At 41.2% G+C, this 21719-nt stretch overlaps 1 protein-coding gene across 1 annotated transcript; it reads left to right on the forward strand.

The window, feature by feature from the left end:
• The first annotated feature begins 1290 nt into the window (after positions 1 to 1290).
• Positions 1291 to 18146, forward strand: LOC306927691 (centromere/kinetochore protein zw10 homolog). Its single transcript, XM_079507518.1, has 16 exons — positions 1291 to 1550; positions 2674 to 2808; positions 4510 to 4611; positions 5105 to 5182; positions 5392 to 5551; positions 5941 to 6096; positions 6494 to 6691; positions 7168 to 7304; positions 9795 to 9977; positions 10350 to 10582; positions 11143 to 11214; positions 11312 to 11478; positions 11987 to 12117; positions 12375 to 12506; positions 12775 to 12977; positions 15092 to 18146. The coding sequence occupies exons 1-16, from the start codon at positions 1446 to 1448 to the stop codon at positions 15210 to 15212; spliced, it is 2313 nt and encodes a 770-aa protein (XP_079363644.1). The 5' UTR covers positions 1291 to 1445; the 3' UTR covers positions 15213 to 18146.
• Positions 18147 to 21719: the final 3573 nt, after the last annotated feature.

Genomic DNA, 21719 nt, shown 5'->3' on the forward strand with positions numbered 1-21719 from the left:
GTAGCAGTAGGGGCAAAAGTGGCGCTGTTGTGCCAGAAACAGAGAGAGCGACATAGTGTTGCACTGTTGCCTGCTAATTACACAGAGAGAGAGAGAGAGAGAGAGAGAGAGAGAGAGGCAGGGGGAGAGGGGAGTTGCACCACTCAGTTCACACAGATTTTTTCTTTGAAATAGGAACAGCTACGTGCTCCTCTCTCTCTCCTTTTAATTGAGATATTAACCATTTAATTACACATTTCCATTTTGCACCCATATTTTACTGCCATGTCTTAATACAGTGTTGCTTTTTACAAATAAAATAAGCAAATTAAGAAATGCCACGGTTGATTTTGATTGTTTACAAAGTTAGTGTGAGGCTACTTTGATGGGAAAGCGACGTGATGAAGAAATCACACATCCACTATAACACCCGCTGCCTGGGTGTGAACTGTGAAGAACTCTATTACTTACGTCGTGCTGGTCGTTTGAATAATTAATCCAAGGTTTGTTTGTCTGGACTCTGGAGATCCAACACTATGTCATAATATTATGGACGGTTAAGTAAACTTTAAGAATGAATGCAAAGTTATTTTGAGTGATCACCGGCTTTATCCTGTCATGAAAGACTTCCATCCTGATGGGAGTGCCATCTTCCAGACAACAATACCCCGATTCACAGGGCACATTGTCACTGAATGATTTGAATATTTTGAAAATGATGTGAATCACAATCATAATATGCTACTGTGGGGCCTTCATGCAGTCACCATCTCAACCCAATTGAACTTGAACACCTGATCTTTTGGACTGATGTGTTAGACCGCAACTCTGCAACACCATTACCAAAACAATGAGGGAATATGTTTTGGAATAATAAGTGTGTTCCATGATCCCTCCAGTAAAGTTTCAAGGCACATTGAAACTGTTCTGACCATATAGGCTATATATAAGAATGGCAACACTGACAGCCTATCACCTTACTAGGCCTCTTTAAATCCTGCACACCAGGGGTGTGCAGGATTTGGTCCTTGAAGGTCCTTGAAGGTCCTTGAAGGTATGTGGAAGGTATGTGGTCCCTGACCATGCATTTATTATGCTAATGTAGGAAAGGGAAGATTCGTTTTTTGTGATTTTTAGATTTTCTTTCCGTGGTGGCAAAAGTACAATTTTTACTTAAGTATTTTAATTAAGTACTCAATTAATTACCAAACTCGGGGTCTTGGAAATTGATGCATCCCTGTTCAAACCATAAACCACACCTACAGCTGCAACATCAACCAATCACTGCTCCTCGCGGCTCCTGTCCTGAAAACGAGTTGGAAGCACAACTTCTGATGTCAGTGATGTGGCACCAGGCACTGCCAGCTACTGACTGAACGCACCCATACACAGCACAGAAAACAACACTACAAGGCTGCCCATTGACTTGAACAAAGTGACATTTGAATGAACGGTTTGGACAGAACATGGCGTCCTTCGTTACAGAAGTCCTGGCCAGCTCCGGGAAGCTAGAGAAAGAAGACCTGTCCACCAAAATAAGCAAGTTGTCACGTAAAGTGGAGGATACCAAGGTAAGTTAGCATTAGCTATCTACTATAGCTAGCTAGTAGAATAAGTGTGATGATGGTGGTGGTCTTAAAATTAGAATAAAAAATAAATTTGTGTGGAACATGGACCCATCATAAATACCATGTTTACGCACGAGAAGAAGAAGAACAACAACAACGGCTTTCTGGTTTGGCCTCACTAACATAAAAGTGTTGTTGCGTTAGCTTATTAGCGTCAGCTATGCTAGCATCCAATAGGCTTGTCAGCTGTCAACATTATCACTTTAAGGAAGATAATACTTATGGCGAACGTTTGTTTTTGTTTTAAAATGGCAATGTTACAGCCTGTCGCGAACTTAATTATAGCAGGTCCATAGCTTAATGCCTTCATTAGAAGGCAGGCAAAGATCAGCTACATTTTTGAAGAGGCGAAACATAAAATAAGGCTAAGTAAGTTGTTAAAGCTTAAAAGCTCCATCGCATGAGAGTCACGGGTGTCGCTTTGCCAGCCCAGAAATAACTGTTAGCTTGTTGATGTGTTTTTGGAAAGCTGTGTTGTTTGTACTGTAGACTGTCTGTCAGTTACTGTCAGACAACAACAGCATTATTGTTTGTTTTGGTGCCTGTCAAAGATGCCACGTTGTGTACAGTTTACACTTAAGGTGAGGTGGGTTCCAAAAGGACCCTTATAGGTCTTTAACTCTGAGATATATACTGTAACTCTGAGTGTATATACACATGGAACCAAATGGACCCTACAGATCTTTAGCGGACCCTTATAGGGCTGTAACTATGGAACCAAATGGATCCTTACGGAACCAAATGGACCCTTCGTTTTTCATATCGAGCACCCACAGAATTTTCTGTATTTGGCCGCGGAACCCATGTGAAAATATGATGTTCCAGGGAACCCCCAGAAGCAAATATGAGTTGAAAACGTTCAATGTGAAAGAATATATAATATTCAAAGATTTGCGCCACATTTTCACGATTTTTCAAAAATAGCAGATCTAGCCGCGCTATGAGCTTGTAGATCTGCTATTTTTCATGCTATAAGGTGACACAGATGTCTCCTCAGGTCTAAATGAGTTATGGTCTGAAAACACAAAACCACCTGTTTGATTTGCTTTCCCCTGCATTCCAATAGGAAGAAGTATGCGACATGATCAACAAGAGATATAACGAGTTCCTGCCTAGTCTACAAGGGTCTGAGGATCTCATGGGGCAGGTCAATGATGCTTCCAAAGAAATTGACGTTCTTAAAACTTGCATCGACACTGAGGTAAGCCTAGTAGTGTTGGTACATCTGGTAGAAATGTGGTTTGCTAGATATACTTATGATCTAGTCACACATCTTAAGTACAACACTAAATGTACTTTGTAATGTTGTGGCGATTTGGCCAGTTCATATAGGTTATTATGTAAGGGATAATAACGGGTCAGCGCCTGGCGGTCATTATCGAGAAATAAAATCCCGACAGGATAAGTAAACACAGAGACGAAGTTGAGGTGTTTAATCATCCTTAAGGGATTTTATTTCTTGATAATGACCACATCCTGAAGGGATTTTAGTCCTCGATAATGACCGCAGAGTCCGACCCGTTTATTACACGGCTACTTAATAATTAAATTAATACATTGACACAACAACAAAACGAGGTATTTCCTTGCTTATGGTATGAAAGTATTCCGTCAGTCTTGCGCTGCCCATCTGCTCAAGTTCCCAGTGCACGGGTCGCCTAAAAAAAAAAAGTGTTGATCAAATAGAATCCTTTTTCGATTGACGATCACCGCATCGTCTATTTCTCACTTCAAATGTTTTCAAAAACATTCTTGATAGCAACGTTTATTTATAAATTACATTGATGGTTTGACATGGCTGTCATGTTGGACATACGGCATACAATCAAGCAGCGCAGCCAGGTGCTCTGAGGCTTTGATTAGGCAGCGGTCTGTTAAAGAGCGGAGCGGTCATTATCAATAAATAACACACAGCTGAATTCAGCGAGTGACCAATCGGAATCAAGCATTCAACCAAGCCGTGTAATAAAGCATAACAAGCTTTGAATAGAATACTGTGGTACTTCCACCTGTTTCCCCCCTTCACTTTGTGGTATCCTCCTGACTAACTAAAAAGGGGGGCTTATTCATGGTGCAAGTTCATGGATGGTATTACTATCAAATTAAAAAGAGTAAAAAACAGTATTTCTCCTAGACGAAACCTCTCTCATTTTCACACTCACTCGCACACACATTAAATGTGTGTCCAATTGCCAATTCTACTCTATGCACACTACTAGTTTGATTATATAATAGGGCTCAAACAAATCAATTTGACAGGGGAGCGGTGCACTCGATAGTAAAAATGTATATTCGATTAGTGGGCATGGCTACAGCATAATGTTTTATGATGTCAATTCAACCAAAGCAGTGCACGCTGACGGCTAAACACTTCCGCATGACGGTGACATCACTGCCAGCCATATCATTCATACAGTAACTATATTGAGCCAGCCAGAGTATCCATGCTCAAGCACACAGTGCTGTTGCATACAGTTCAGTAGTAGGCTACATGAGTCATTATTCAAATGGGATATTATTCAGGTGTCATCATTTGAGTAGGATCTGTAAAAGTATTTAACTGAGCAATCATTTATAGTTTACAACCAGTCCCAACCAACTAAGTCCATTACACTCGGAGATGAGCGACATAAAATAAATATTAGTTAATGATGCCTAAACTTGTTTTTGACAATTGAGGTCGAGTCGATTGCCACATTGTGGATATAACGGTACTGACCTTGAGTGTTCTAACATATGCATTACGAGCACACTGCACAATTTTCTAAGCAAAATGTAACGATAATGAAATATAATGAAAGAAAATTAAAATTGGTCATAATTTCTGTGCTCAGTTGACAGCCCTCTTGCACAAGCTGTGTACTGATCATGTGTTTTTGTGTGTGTGACCTTGGACACACAGGTGCTGAAGAACATCCATGTGAATGTGGCCGAGTATGAGAAGCTCAAGCAGCAGCTGCAGAGAAACACAGTCATTATCACAATGCTGGGACATCTAAAAGAGGTACAATCTGTGACTTTCCATTAGCCACTTTACACCTCCTGACATCCATATGTTGGGCCTGTCAAGGCTGTCATTATAGGTGAACATTTTCTAAAACTGTCTAACATTGAAAGCTTTTGCGTGACCCTGTCATATGATGAAGTGTGTTAATCAGATAAGAGGTTCCCAGCCACGGGCTGCAGAGCATCATGCTAACCATCAGTAAGCTAGATTTGCCAACAAGTAGAACCTTCTGCTAAACAAAATCACACATGCTTAAAATCATTGCCTTTTCTTTGTGAAAAGGTGGTGGTTTGATGTTGATAATGATATTTAAAGAGGGAATCTTGAAAACACAAGAAGGTGGCCGCACACGCCAATAGCCAGAGTGCCAATACTTTATTAGGACGCAGCAGGTTAAGACGTATGAATCCAATGTTCATCAGGGAAGGATATTTACACATGTACATGCATACAATCTCACAACTGTTGTTTAACATTATTTTTGTCTCAGTTTCACAGTGCAATGGACGATTTTAGCAAATCCCTACAGGAGAAGAACTACGTGAAAGCAGCCAAACACTTAGAAAGGGTAAGAGTTACACTTAAACCTTGGAGCCAAACTTAATTTGGTTCTATCTGTTCTAACCCCTAAGTTTGTCAATACAAATCAATGTTTGAAACCTTTTCAGTTGAGAGATTGCTTTGGTTGGCAAAATGAATAGACATGACATGAATAGATAACTTGAGCTTCTTCTCTCTTTTTTTCCCTCGTTCATCCATATGTTGCACTGTTCCCAGGCAAGAGGCAGTGTGGATGCTCTGAAGACATGGAAGAGTACAGACCTGCCCCTGCTGTGTGCGCTCAGCTCTGAGCTCATTGTTCAGAGAGAGAACTTCATCTACCAGCTGGGGGAGGAGTGGAAGAAATTAGCCAAGTGGAAACTGCCTTCCTCTAAAGGTGAGACTGATAACTAAATGTATGATAAATATGTATATTCATAAGGACTATAACTTCGATAGCTCAATAAAAGGAAGGACCACTGGACAACGCCAGAATGTGAAATACCCCTAGGAAGTAATCTGATTACAAAACAGTACTCGGTCTCATAAACCAACAAATAAAGCATCCCTTGGGATTGCAATGGGCCATTTGAAAGATTGCATAAAATATGTACCATACAACGTTTCTATTACACAAAGACAAATATTGATTTGAAATTGAGTTATTGGACAGAACCATCAGATAAACAAAGCTATAGAATATTATGTGCAAGAAATGTGTGGGAATCCTATCGAAAAGACTAATAATGGTGAGATTATTGATTAGTGTACTGTATCTCATAACAGAGTCTATGGAAATTAACTCCTTTGGGAAGACGGAGCTCCATCTGACTCTGGGATGCAGTAAGGATGAAGAGCAGCAGGGCCCTCCTGCTTTGCTCTGCCGTGTTCTTCAAGCTCTGGCCATCCAGGGAGACCTTCAGCACAAGATCAAACTGTTCAGTAAGGCCCTGCACAGTTATATTAAAGCCCTGATCTACGTTATTCAAATGGATTAGAAAATGCTGGACTTTTTGTTGTTGTTCCTTTTTACCCCTTTTCCCCAATTCAAGTTGTTATGCTAATAGGTTCCTCCCCACACACATTTGTGTGTTGTCACAGCTCTTATCCTACTGACTTACCTGCCTGTGAGGACGCAGAGCTTTTGTTCTACTCCTCCTTATATACTTAAACATGTTTTTTTTTTTAAATAGAAGAAATACCTGAAACCTGAAACATGTCAATGATGATTACTGATTATCTCAAATAATTGGGATTAGACGATTATGTAATAATTGTGACAGGCCTGTACTCATCTGAAATACATTTTGACGTTATTTCTTTTTCACTTGTCTCTCAGGTCAGGTGCTGTTGAAGAACGTGCTGAAGCCACTAGTGATGTACCCTTCCCTGTGTGTGACCGTAGTGGACCATCAGGGTGAAGGTACCATCTTGGCCCTAGAAAATTCGGAAGAAAGCAACATGGAGCACTCGAGTCCCTCGCAAGTCTACACCAGGCTCTTGTTGGTGCTCAGAACACTGCATTCACACCTGTTGGGTATGGCTTGCTCATGCGTCTCTAATGTAGTCGATTAACCCATTAAAACCTGAGGCTGATTATACAAAGGCCTTCTAAACCTGTAGTTTGCAAACGTTTTCGTGTCGAGGACCCCCAAATCGATATACCGTCTATATGGCCGCAGACCACCCCCCCCCCCCCCCCCCCCCCCCCAATTTGAAAATGTTTTATGCCGGGGACCCCCAGAAGAAAATATTTGTGTAATATTGAGATATTACACAAAGCGTGGCACGAAGTGACGTGCTGTGACTGTGAGCTTGTATATCTACTATTTTTGAGAACCACTGTTCTAATGAAAACATTTTGCTATATATTTCTAAAATCTAAAATGACAGCTGTTTTCCCGTTTTTAATGGGTTAAATGACTTGGTCAACTAATAATTAGTTTATGACGATCCTAGAAATGTCTCAATAATGTCAACAAAAGTTGTGGAATGTCTTTCCTTTTCTCTCAGACGTGTCTGTCGGTGAGAAGAAGCTGTCTGAGATCCTGGGTGAGCTGATCTGGGAGGAAATGTCCCACTGTATCATCCACGAGTGTCTCCTCTACTCCATCCCCAACAACAGCAACCAGCTGGACAATTACAGTACGGTATGGATTGAACTGCACCTTAAGGTGTGCCCGAACAGGCCCTACAGCAATAACTGGCCTTTAAGATTATTTTGAATATAATATTAATTTCATTTGTACAATATTGGACCGACAGTCCCTCTATATTACAGCTAGATTGTCCAAATAGGGGCCATGTATGAACTGAATACATAGGACCACGATGGATGTCCCCAGGACTTTTTTGGGTTAGCCTTAATTAGTTAGTCTTACTGTACCACGTGCTGAGTAATAAAGAATCCAATCAATCAAAGCATTTTTTTTATTAGCTGCCAGTGCTTTTCTGCCAATGCAATTCTATGGCAAAGACATGCTGGAGCGCTTGTCTTCACAGCGCCTGAGCATCAAGCTTCAGCGCTCTCGAGTCTCGACGTCCTGCATTTTTCTGGTGGAGAGCTTAGAGCACTTCATGTTTTTCTATTGTCTTGGTGATGTGTTTTTTGTTGTGAGTGTTTTGAACAGCCCTGTGAATACGAATATCCTTCGGGACAATAACATTTATTATTATGTTCAAGCTGAAGATAGATAGTTTAACTTTTGGAGAGGCGTACCAGTCATTTGATCTTCCTGAGTGTCTGACAACAACCTGGTAATTTATTACGTTGAATCACTGCTACAACCACGAGAAGTCCATGTTTACCGTTATTTCAGCTAAGCTATTAGTTCTTATCCATGTTGAAAGTGAATACTATACCAGGCACAGACAATCAAGCAGTGTGTACAATGTGGTGTGAAAAAAGTAGGTGGACAGTGCCTGGTGCTGTCCAACAGTCCTGCTGTGCACATACGGTACATTGAAGCTGTCAGTGCTTCAATATTGCGCTTTCGTGCATCTGTCTTAGGTGGAAAGATCATTCTGAAGGTGCCATGCTTTGTCTTGTGGTGCCGCCTACATTAATAATATCTGGGATTTATATAGCGCTTTTCATAACACTCAAAGACGCTTATTATATTCCTTGCCAGCAGATAAGACACAGTAGGATAAACGCATTTGATGTGCCAGATAAAAAAGATTAAAAAAAAGATCTACTATGTTATAATAGGATGATGTACCGTGTGAGAGGAGTGAGTAATTGTAAGTTAAAACCTGCCAATGCCGTAGAAAATAATTGTCCTGACGCCAAACGTACTTATTGCCGACCGCTGGACCGCGTAATATTGTATATATAACGTATAGGGTCACAGCTAAAGAACACTGGAAAAATGTCATGTAAGATTACGGTGTATATTTGATTTTCTTGCTGATTTAGATATCATGTCCAGATCGCTTGCATGAGGCATTCATTGACACTTGCAACGTTTTTGAACCTATCGACTATTGCTGTGCTTGAACGACGTGTCATCTGCGTTTATTAGCATAAATAGCCTAGCTGAAACAACGGTAAGGGCGCAAATGACCAGACACATTACATTACATTACATTACAGTCATTTAGCAGACGCTTTTATCCAAAGCGACTTACAATAAGTGTATTCAACATAGGTAGGGAACAAAAACTACTAATCACCAGAAGTCTTTAGTGCATTTTCTGCAAAAACAAGCAACCAAGAGTATACCTAGCGCTAAGGTAAAAGTGCAATATATCAGCTACCTATTTCCTTAAACAGATGAGACAAAATAGCTAAATCAAATGAGCATGAGCTAAAACAATTAAGTGTATCGACTAAACAAGATCCAATAAACAATACAACAATAGAAAACAAGCGTTCGTACAACTAGTTAACAACAAGTAGGTCAGGCAGAGAGGAAGGGTAGTGTTTCCTGAAGAGGTGGGTTTTCAACCTGCGGCGAAATATGGGCAGTGACTCTGCTGTCCTAACATCAGTGGGGAGTTCATTCCACCACTGTGGGGCCAGAACAGAAAAGAGTCGTGACCGTGTGGATCGGCCAGAAGGACCCTTGAGTGACGAGGCAATCAGTCGCCCCGAGGTGGCAGACCGAAGTGGTCGGGCAGGGGTGTAGGCATCGACCATAGCCCGGAGGTAGGAAGGAGCTGTTCCTTTCACTGCCCTATAGGCTAACACCAGGGTTTTGAACTGGATGCGGGCCGCTACGGGGAGCCAGTGTAGAGAACGGAGAAGGATGGTTGTGTGGGAGAACTTGGGGCGGTTGAACACCAGACGAGCCGCAGCTTTCTGAACAAGCTCCAGAGGTCTGATGGCAGATGCCGGAGCACCAGCAAGGAGGGAGTTGCAGTAGTCCAGGCGGGAGATGACGAGAGCCTGGATGAGCACCTGGGCTGCACACAACCTGGAGGATCAAACTGATGAGCTGCGCTTCTCTCCAAACGTTCCATCTATTTTCTGCTCGAAGCACACATAATGTTGGTCGCACCAATAATGTTGGTCGCGTGATGCTTGGCCGCTGGAAAGAGAAGCATCTTTACCGTAGACTTGCCTGGGGGTCATAAAACGTTGGTGTGTGCTGAGTGATGATTGTGTGCTAGCTTTGTTTATTTTGTATATGTTAAAGGTGATCAAGGAGACGGAGGAGTTTGAGAAGTCCCTTAAGGAGATGCAGTACCTGCAAGGTGATTCCACAGAGCTGCTCAAGTATGCGAGAGACGTCAACTGTCACTTTGCCAGCAAGAAGTGCAGGGACGTCATTGTTGCGGCGCGCAAACTCATGACCTCCAAGATGCACAACACAGTCAGAGTATGTTTAGTTTGTATACTGTATTTAGCAAGCTAATCTATCAAATGTTTGCTGTAATTATCTTGGTTTTGCATGCAAATTGTAGCCATTTGTAGCATCATTGAATTGATGCAACAAAATTGAATTATATAATCTAAATTGATTTGTCTGATTAAGCCCTATTTTATATTTTAACAGTGTGATGCAAAGATAGCCCATCTACAAGCTCTCAACGTGTTGATTGTAGAATAGATTTGTTTTATATTATTGCTGTGTTAAAAAAAAGACAATTTCATTAAAATCAACTGTTCTTTATATTCGATGAAATCAATACTTTGATTAACTGTTGTATGCCTTTATCACATGTTATGTCACCGTCACAACCACCATCAGATCACACCCGATTCCAAGCTGGCCATTCCCAAGCTTACAAAGCTAGCTTCAGGCACCAAAATTAAGCAGGAGAAGAAGAGCCCTCCCAGGGATGAGCTGAGCCTGGAGAATGCCAAGCAGCTATCAGATAAAACCATGTGTATGCCAGCCTGTCGCATCAGCGAGTCTGTCCAGCAACTCATGGAACTGGCCCTGAACACTCTGCGTGAGGCTGTGGGAAGCTCTTCGCCTTGGTAAGCTATGCTTTTCAACAAGGCTGGTGATATAAGATTATATACTGTATGACCTGGTATACGTGTTGTGATGTCCTGGTTTTACACTACTAAAACATTGTTCCAAAATAGAAAATGGGTTATCTACAAACTCATAAAACGTCACATGTGTTTTTTTTATGTTTTTTTTAAATTTTTCCTGAAAAAAGAAAGACAATTGATCATTTTGATTAATTGTCCTTATCATCGCAATATCGAGGTATTTTGTGATACTTGGTTACTTTTGTCAATATCGCTCAGCCTTATTTTCAACGTCTATGTATGGCTGAAGTGTGAGGAAAAAATGGAGATGGGCATGGATAGAAGAAATAGATCCCTCTTCAAAACAAAAAATAGAATACAATTTTTCTATGCTCAACATTTCCTTTTGTCAAGTGCTATGCCCTAGTTTGTGTTTTTAGATTTGAGCAGGGGTAATATTCATTCCACATGTGGTCACTCAAGTGTGTTTGCTGAATCTGAACAAATGATGGCTTCATTCACTAGAGCTAATCATTCTTTGTGTCTTTATTTCCCCCCAGTGCCACACAACTATTTTTCACTGTGAGAAACATATTCCAGCTGTTCTACGATGTTGTTCCAACCTATCATAAGTGAGGATCAGTAAATCGAAGTATATTTTAATTTCATTACTAAGAAAAAGGCTTTCCTCCAGAGAGTATCACGTTCACTTTGTTTTCTCCACTGTAGAGAAAACCTGCTCAAGTTCCCCCACCTGGCAGCCATCCAGCACAACAACTGCATGTATATAGCCCACAACTTGCTGACACTGGGCCACCAGTTCAAGCCCCATCTGCAGCCTCTCAGCGAAGGGGTTGCCACCTTCGTTGACATGGTACCCAGTTTCAGGAGACTAGGTAAATAAATGACGAAAGTACGTTGATAAATCTGAAAATGTTATTTTCTAGCAAATAGCTTTGGAACAAGTGAGAGATTCTTTGGCCTGCTCAAATTGTCCTGTGGAGGTTTTTCTTCCTTGCTAAAGTGTTTATTTTCAACGCAACATGGCATGATCATACCTAAGGTATTGGGTGAGAATTACAGTAACACATTACAATAGCTGCGCAGAATCTGTACAAAAATGCACCAAAGAGCAGATGACCTCAAGAACGATATAATTATTATTTAAACTTTTCTTTGATACTGTGCAGCTTCACTTTTGTATTTTATTTCCAGCATGTGTCAACAATTTACAACAATTTAAGAATATTTAGCAATTTAGCTCTTATCCAGGGCAATTTGACATGATGGACTCTAGTCAACATCTAAAAGGGTAAATGGTCCATGCATTCTTTAGCAAGTTATCATGCTAACAATGTGAACCAACCAACAAAACTAACGTTTTCTTTGCTGTTGATCTGCCAGGTGCCCAGTGCTTCCTAACCCAGATGAATGTCCAAAAGGCTGAGATGATAGAGAGACTATCTACTGCTCGTAACTTCTCTAATCTGGATTATGAGGACAATTACACAGCAGCCAGCAAGGCAGTCAGACAGGTAAATGGATGCCATTAATTTTGATTATCTACCAATATAAACGTCAAGTTTTATTCGTAAGCACATTAAAACGTGTTTGTGATTATCAGACAAGATTGTTTAGCAGATTGACTAGCACTCTTACTCATGATAAGAATGTATAATTTATATCATCCAGATGAAATCCTCACAATAAATAGCAATACATAGTGGTAGAAATTAACAGTGTGCAGACTTAGCTGCTTATTGGTGGTGCTGATGGTCATTTTTAATTGCAGGTTATTCACCAATTGAAACAACTGGGCACAGTGTGGCAAGATGTCCTACCGGTCAACATCTACTGTAAAGCTATGGGGAGTCTCCTCAACTCTGCCATCTCAGAAGTCGTCGCTAAAATCATGATGCTAGAGGTTATTTATCATTCTGTTCTTGTCTCATTTGTTGCGGTGTCGTGCAGACGTGCACCAATAATAGCTCATTTACAAGCTCAACAAAGTGGCACAGCGTGACGCATTGTGAGCTTGTAGATTTGTTATTTTCAGTGCATGACGGAGCACAAAAATGTAACTGAAATTTAGGATGATGTTCATTTCAAAGAAATGTGAGGAGCCTGTTCACCGTGGATTTCAAAAATGTCTGACCTACGTGTTTGTGGTTTTATTTTTTTGTTGTGTGTAGGATATCTCCTCGGAGGACGGAGAGCACCTCCATACGCTGTGTCAGACCATCATCGAGGAAGGTCCGCTGGTCTTCATCCCGCTGGCGGAGGAGAGCCGCAACAAGAAGTACCAGGAGGAGGTTCCTGTCTACGTGAAGAAGTGGGTCACCTTCAAGGAGCTGGTCATCGTGCTCACAGCCAACCTCCAGGAGATTGTCAACAGGTAAGGTGGAAGCTGTTTTAAAACCCATTAGGACCTGAGGCTGAGTACCAATAGGGGGTGCTGTTGCACCACTCGCTTCAGACTGGTCTGATTTTCATAAAATGTTCAAAAAATAGCAACTAAATACAAACATTAAACCTGTGTATAGGAGGGGCTAGCGCCCTCTAAAATGACAACGATGCTTTCCCGGTTTGAAATTACACTTATCGTTTGGGACAATCAGAAGTGGTTTACATCAGTAGTTCTATAATGTGTCATGTAAAGGAACCCCACATTTATAATATCTCAAATATATATATATATATATATATATATATATATAGCGCTTCTTTTCCAAGAACCAAAGACATAAGACTATGGAAACTGAAATGTTTTGAAAATAGCCAATCTACAAGTTCACAACGCATCACGACTTGAGCTTTTAGATCGGCCATTTTCATTATTTTCTTCAGCATTGCCCCACACCGCTTGCGTTACTGATTTATTTTGTTGTGCATGGCTATAAGCCAGAAAGTGAATGACTAGAACTAGTTCTCGTTCATGATTCACAATTTAGAATTTTGACCTATGAGCTGCTCTGAGATGTTGTCAATAGAACCTCCTCCTACCAATCCATCCCCTAATCATTGCCACTGCCCATTATCCAAATTAAACAATTTGCTGTGTAGAATCACAGACGGATTACTTTTAACCCTAAAACACAAAACATCCTTTTTGTCAAACCATCACTAAACTCTGGTATATTTTACCCAATGTAAAATATTCCATAAAAAAAGTGAGTTGTACTGTACTGTACTGTACTGTACTGTACTGTACTGTACAAGCCCTCCTCCCTGGCCTGTGTGTGTCTGTGTGTTAGGTTGTGCAACAGTGACACTTGGTGGTGAACAAAGGCTATAACGCTATTTCCGTGCTCGGACATATTTTCTATAGGAGTGGTTGCGCCACTCAAAATATTGAAGTACACCAATACCTGGCAACTTAAGGTACTCTTCTTTAATATTTTATCATGACGTTTCACAAAAAAAGAAAAATGGATATCATGGGGGGTGGGAGTGGGGGGCTATCATAGGGGGGCAAAATCGGTGAAAAACGTGGGTATAAAATGTATATATAAAAAAAAGAGTTGGGAACTTTTCCTTTGGTCCACCCATGTGAGAATGGTACAGTGAAAAAAGCATTGTGGGTTTATCAATGGGTGAAATTCCTACACCTCCCTGTAGAAAAAAAACACACCCGTGTGAAGTGAGTCGTGCAACTCCGTGTGGGGTCCCCGGGGGGTCCGGAAGTTCCTGACCCACAGGAATGCAGCCAGGGTGCCGACCCGGTTCCGGCGAGCCGCCCCGTGTCCAAAACGGTCGAGAAATGACAGTTACCATGTGGGTGTCCCCGGGGGGTCCCCAAAACATCCAGACCACCAGGAACGTGCCCAGGGGGCTGGCCCAGTTCCGGCGAGCCGCCCCGCGTCCGAAACGGTTGAGAAATGAGAAAAGTTATCGTGTGGGGGTCCCTGGAACATCCAGACCCCCAGGAATGTGTCATAGTATGCAGAAAGTGAAAAAAGGGGTGTTATGGCTCCACCTTGTGGTAAAGTCCTATATGTCAGTTAGTGACCAGAAGAGTGACTTGGCTGCTGTGATTTATCCCTCCCTGGACCTGGATGTGCTGAATGAATGAATTAATATACAGTTTTTGAGACACAATTTGACTAGCATCATTATTCACCAACTAATGACACTTAAGTTCATTAGTTTTCAAGCTGCAAGTTGATACATTCATTTCCATTATCCATGGGTCAATTTGTCTGGGTTTTCCCTATACAATGTTGATCCACAAGGACAGGATATAAACTAGATTATATTAGTAATGCAGTATGGTTAGTATAGTTCAGGCATATAGCCTGTTCTCCAGATGTGTTCTAATATAAGACCAGGGTCCATCGCACTCTTCCACTGTCATATTCCGAGAGGGTCGATGCTGCCCACTCCATGTTATTAATTTCATGGCATTTCACAAATTGAAATCACACATTAGGACTTGGCCTAACAAGTTTTCAGCCGTGAGATTTTATTTTGCTTTGATGTATGAATTGTCTTTTGTTGTACTGTCTCCAGGTGGGCAGATGGCAAAGGGCCCTTGGCCTTGGAGTTCTCCAGTTCAGAGATGAAGAGCCTGGTCCGCGCCTTGTTTCAGAACACAGAGAGACGAGCTGTTGCTCTAACCAAAATCAAATAAGACACTGTCAACAAAACCAAATGGACACTTTCCTTCAACAAATGACACAGAGCATATGCTGGCACTTCATTGTGAGAAAACCAATAATTGATACGTCTGCCCCACATCTGGGCTAACTTCTGTACATTTGCTAGTCGGTCAGCAGATTCTCACTATGTGCGATGCCCATGTTACACCGGGGCTTCGTCAGGGAATGTTCCCTTTGAGTGGTGTAAACCACTCCTACAACTGGCTTTGTTAGTCTGTGCAGAAAAAATGAGCATGGTTGCTATGTTCACCCTGTTCACCCGGGTGAACAGGGTTTTTTTTCTCTGCAGAAAAAATGAGCATGGTTGCTATGTTCACCCTGTTCACCCGGGTGTGATTTCATTATGTCAGACATGATTTCATTACGTCAGACAGGCTATATAAGACCTTACACCACTCAGTTCACACGGGTGTGATTTTTAATCAATGAAGGGTGGCTCCACTGCCCGCGTTGCGTGACATTAACGCGTGCATTCAAATTGAACCGGTGCGTTTTTTGACGCACGCGATGGAGACGCAACGCGTCCGGTGGAGCCCTGGTGTTAGTGCTGTGAACTATAAGGAGGACTCCTTTACACCAATAAAGGTGTAAATGAGCAAACGGCGGTCTGCTTTGCTGTGGCTCTGTTGTTTTTTTTTCTCTCTCTCTCTTCATGAGCAGTTGGTTTTTGATTGTAATAAAAAGGTTATTGGCTACCACAAATCCATTGCCTGGTGATGTTACAATGCGTTCTGGCAAAATCGGTGGAACAGTGTTGTTAACTTGTTTGCCCTGTGTTGCTATGCAACAAGCTCTCACTACTCTGGCAAAGGACGAAGGCTAATTAAAAATCACACCCGTGTGAACTGAGTGGTGTAAGGTTTTATATAGCATGATCAGCTGTGGTCTGACGTAATGTCTGACGTAATGAAATCACACAAAATATGTTAAGTAAAAAAAGCTATCATTTTTGATAAATGTATGTATCACACCTGGATGTGATTTCACAACTGGCTGTTTTTGCGCAGAGAAAATGACCACGGTTGCTACGGTCATCCAGTTCACCCGGGTGTGATTTAATTACGTCAGAAATTATTTTGAACATAGCAACCATGCTCATTTTTTTCTGCACACAAAAGCCAGTTGTAGGAGTGGTTTACACCACTCAAAAAATACATTACATAGGAAAATGTCCATTCTTTTCCACATAGCAAATCTCAGTGAACAGGCCCCAATAATGATAAAATAATAATTCCTTTCCAGGATACAAGCTACAATTGCTCCTACAGCATCTACAGGGAGGCTTGTTAAATATTGATTAGATGTAGACTAATAATCGTACTTGTGTGAAGTGAAGGGTGCCTCACTTCTTTAAACAAACATCCTACTCTAATCAAACGTTAAAGGTTCATAGACACGGACGGCTGCCACATGACGCCACGAATGGTGCTGTTTTTTTACATCATTAAAAGTTCATAGACTTGGCTGCCATATGATATAATTTTTGAAAGCCAGATGTTGGAGGGGATAGCGCCCCTCAATCAATAATAATACACCATATCTTTGTCGTTATAGTGATCTGGAGTCTCTGGTTTGGAAAAATCACACTTGTGTGAAGTGAGGGGCGCTCATCATCACACATCATCACATTCCGTGCTCAGCCAATCAAATCATCACATTCCGTGCTAGAAACACAAAGCTGTGCATAGAAGGGGCTAGTTTCCCTCAAAAAGTGAGTTGGATTGTAAACGGTAATCACCAACTGCTATATCTTGCGCCACCACTTACCCCTATCCCTGTCTGTTTGTGTGGTAAATGGTGCATTTATCCAAGGCGCTTTACATAGATTGTGCATTACATTCACCTATTCACACACATTCATACACAGATGGCGGCAGAAATCATGCAAGGCACCAACCAGCACATCAGGAGCAATTAAAGCAATTAAAGGTTCAGTGTCTTGCTCAAGGACACTTCAATACCAACTCTGGGGGAGCCCGGGTTTGAACTGGCAACCTTGTGCAGGTTACCATCAGGCCACTCTACCTCTGAGCCACCGCCCCCATATGGTGTGTACACCATAGCTATGATTTGATTGACTGAGCACCCCATAGTGATGATTTGATTGGCTGAGGAAAGTACGTATTCAGGATATAAAGTGGGGACAGAAAAGTGATTGGCTGGAATGTGATGATGTATGATGATAAGCTGATCTACCATATTGGCCTGAATATAAGGTCACATTCCCACCTAATACTTCGGTAGACTCGATGCGAATGGGAGGAGAATTGGGACTTCTTGCATATTTAATTTGCTGCGGTTTGCCTTCACACTGTCATCCGCAGCTATTGGAAACGCAGCAGGGGGGACCTTTTTATCAATGTGTTCCATTCATAAACTAGCCTACACAGTGAAATCTATGGTGATCAGAATTTCAAATTATACTCATAACGTGCATGTGTCTTGCCGGCTGGGACTGGACCCAACCGACCCACCCCTCTCTCTTTCTCTCTCTCTCTCTCTCTCTATACGCACGCAGCCACGCACTGTTCTTTTGGGCATGGAAGGAACAGCGCTGAGCGCACTGATATAACAGACAGCAGCGCAAAATGTTTACAAGTTTATCGAGATGAAAGTCCCTACTCCCCAGTCCCCACACAGTGACAGCACTCCATGTTTACGGCACGCACAGACAGACAGAATATTCTGTAGTGTAGGCTATAATACACTGCAGTGTTTTTATGTGTTTCCTTAAGCAATTGATTAATGTACTCGTCCTAATTTCGATCAGGGCTTCAGTCTCCTCATTCGACCACGTCTATCCACGGTAACGGGACATCTTTGCGCTGCGTAAAATATGCCTTCTCCGTCTCCATATGTTCAGCTCCTCACCCGCCACATTGTTTGCTTCATTTCCTTTATTTACTGCGGATTGCATTCACACCTGCACCGAATCGTAATCAAGTGCGATTGGAAGCGAAGCGAAACCCCCGTGGAGTAGAATGCGGTTCTTTGATACGCATTAGGATTCAAATGAGCCTTCACACCTGCCAAACGAAGTGCACTTTCTGACAATGCGCAGCAGGATTCGTTTTAATCGCAGCAAAACTTTCTGGTGTGAATGTCACCTAAGGTCACATTCCCACCTAATACTTTGGTAGACTCGATGCGAATGGGAGGAGAATTGGGACTTCTTGCATATTTAATTTGCTGCGGTTTGCCTTCACACTGTCATCCGCAGCTATTGGAAACGCAGCAGGGGGACCTTTATCAATGTGTTCCATTCATAAACTAGCCTACACAGTGAAATCTATGGTGATCAAAATTTCAAATTATATTCATAACGAATAACGTGCATGTGTCGTGCCGTCTGGGACTGGACTTTATTTACTGCGGATTGCATTCACACCTGCACCGAATCGTAATCAAGTGCGATTGGAAACGAAGCGAAACCCCCGTTTTTGCTCGGAGTAGAATGCGGTTCTTTGATACGCATTAGGATTCAAATGAGCCTTCACACCTGCCAAAGGAAGTGCACTTTCTGACAATGTGCAGCAGGATTCGTTTTAATCGCAGCAAAGCTTTCTGGTGTGAATGTCACCTAAGACTACGTTTTTTTCCAATGGAAATATCCTAAAAAACGGGGTCGTATTCTAATAGACTTTGACATTCAATGATCTTTTTCCACAAATGAGTCTTGAAAAATGGGGGTCGTCTTATAATCAGAGTCATCTTATATTCGGGACAATACGGGTAATTCAAATAGCTGATCTACAAGCTCACAACATGTCGATGTAAATTGGCTAGTTGAACTACCGGTATTTTAAAATGTTTTTAAAATAGTAAAAAATGGCAAATTAATAGGTTTAGGGGTAAGGGGTGGCGCAAGATATGGCCCCAAGTTCTCAGTCTATCTGACTGGTGTCACTGTGGAGGATTGATTGAAGTATTAACAGTTTGCAGTATGGGTACATTTTCACATGAAAGCACAACTCAAGTACTGCTGGTGGCATCCAAAAAAGCCTTAACAAAAAAGTGGCTTACAAATGTTATACCAACTATGAATGAATGGATTGATTTAATCTATAGTATATTTATTATGGAGAGAATTACATTCAGCTTCAGAGGTCAAGTTGAAGTCTTCACAGATAACTGGTTTAGATGGATTACTCATGTTTCTACCATAAGACCTGATTTTGTATAGATTCAGTTAAACCTGTATATGCACCTACATGTACAAGTATTATGAATGATCATCAATAGAGAAGAGACGCAGACATCTCCCCTTGTGTGTATTGTACGTATATTGTCTTGTTTTGTTTTCGGTTGTATGTATTGTCAATTGTCAGTCGTTTCGTTTTCATGTATGTTTGATTAAAATTCAATAAAACGTAAATTGAAAAAAAGAAAGCACAACTCAATACAAAGACTGTTACTGTGGACGACACACTGATAAAGCATTTCGATGATATAGCCGACATCACACGTACGACCAAATCAGTTGAGCTGTTCCTGAGAGCAATTTCCATAAAAGCCCAGAAAGCCTGATTGTTCAAAATTGGGTATTTGTGGGGATAGAAAACACATAGGGGAGTGCAAAAAAACGAGTTGAATTTCATGTTGTAGGACCTTTAACTTTTTTACAGGCGCCAGTTTCGAATTGCAGCCACACACGCTTTTTGAAGGAGTCTAGGGATTCACGTTTCTTAACTGTTGTTGGTAGGGCGTTCCACATTTTAGTAGCATAGGAGCGAAATTAATTTAACCCCTTATTTGAGTTGAATATCTGTTTTGAATGTTGTGTGTGTGTGTGTGTGTGTGTGTGTGTGTGTACACAGTACACACTGCATGTATTAAGCATGTGTGTGCTCTGCAATCAGATGGATGACGTGGGAGAGAGAAGATGTTGGGGGTCAGAATATAGTAGCTACCACAGCTTGACTGCCTTATGCCCTGCCAATGTTTCATGGACCAGCTGTGTGGACGCCCACACAGCATCAGCTTTTCACATACAAATCTATGTAAATACTGACACAGTTGATCATCAATTCACATATGGAGGTTGAGCCCTGACGACATCTGTTGTTTCTCCTGAGGTATGATAAGTAATTACCTTGATTGATTTATTCAAGAGACTTTAAGCGTAATTTATACTTTGTCATACAGTCAACAGTGTCACTAATTTCTAGTATACTGTAACAGTATCTATGTCATGTTAAATTCAAGTGATACCTACTGTACAGTATATTATTTTGAGAAGCTCTTGCAATCCTCAAGTACATCAGCCTCTAATATTTAAATGTATAACATTTGGCTTTTCATATTTGAACAGGTATTATTTGCATTGATGTGCAAGGGTTACATCATTTCAAGATATTCAAACTTGGAAACAGTAAATAATGCTATGTGTAAAAAAAACAAGATAATCCATAGCCCATTGTTCAACCAATGCACTTTATGGCAGTCCTTATTTCGGTTTTAAGCAACATTTTCTTCGGCCTGCTTTCCTATTAAACTCTTTTAATTGGAACACTTTCCTTTCCTATGGAACCCTATATAGGTTTAATAGAAAAGGGGAGTTTAATCACTCGGCTCCCATTTGACATTATGGTCTCTCACAAAAAAACACAGTTCACCAGAGCAAAAAATGGAATCTGATCAATTCTAAAAAGAAATCCATTCATCCACAAGTAACTGAGGCATGGCTTTGAGAAGGCACCCAAAACTAGCTAACAACTTGTAAAAGTGCTTATAGGTGTATAATGGGGGGGAACTTTTTACAAAATTATCTAGCCTCATCCAGTTGAATTGCTGTCCTTGTTGCTGCCTTGTGCGTGATGTAGCAAATTAACAGCACCAACAAAAACATTACGAACTGTTAATTTGAGCACATCTGGACAAAAGTAATTCTGTAGCTTTCCGTCTGGCAAGTAAAGTCATTAATCTCCTCAAATCCATCAGCATGTTCCTGGGTTTTCCCCAGATTAATTTAGAGGATCAGTGATAATCCCTTCATGTGTACTACTGTACATTTCAGCATGACTTGAGACAGTGAGATGATGTTCCACCACATCAGGCCAAACATTTGTAGCATCCTTACCGCTATGTTTATTAACCACATGGAACCCTAGCGTCCCTATTCTGGGGAGAACATAGTGCAAATACCCAACCCGATCCACTAGCTCACAATGGGACACGTCGTGACCTTACAGATAGGCGACAGATAGGCTATTTTTGGCCTAAGGATATTGTAAGGGAAAAATAAGGTGAATTAAGTATACACAGGGCTAATGTTTGACTTTTGAATGTTAAAAAATATCAAGGTGGCTTCTGAAAAATGTTAACAAGTTAACAACAGGCAGAAATTGAGCTCTCAGCAATTATAAATGAAATATGGGAGACCAAATTTAGCATCACACAACAACTGCTGTATAGTAACTAACTGTTTGAACTTGTATCACTGTGATCCCATGTGATTACGTACTAAATGTAATTTCTAC

This window comes from Electrona antarctica, assembly GCF_951216825.1.
Source record: "Electrona antarctica genome assembly, chromosome: 8".
Taxonomy (NCBI): Eukaryota; Metazoa; Chordata; class Actinopteri; order Myctophiformes; family Myctophidae; genus Electrona; species Electrona antarctica.

Coding starts and splice junctions, on each gene's coding strand:
- LOC306927691 (XM_079507518.1), top strand. CDS start 1,446: ATGGCGTCCTTCGTTACAGAAGTCCTGGCCAGCTCCGGGAAGCTAGAG. Junction 4,612..5,104: donor TGCTGGGACATCTAAAAGAG/GTACAATCTGTG, acceptor TTTTTGTCTCAG/TTTCACAGTGCAATGGACGA. Junction 5,552..5,940: donor GAAACTGCCTTCCTCTAAAG/GTGAGACTGATA, acceptor ATCTCATAACAG/AGTCTATGGAAATTAACTCC.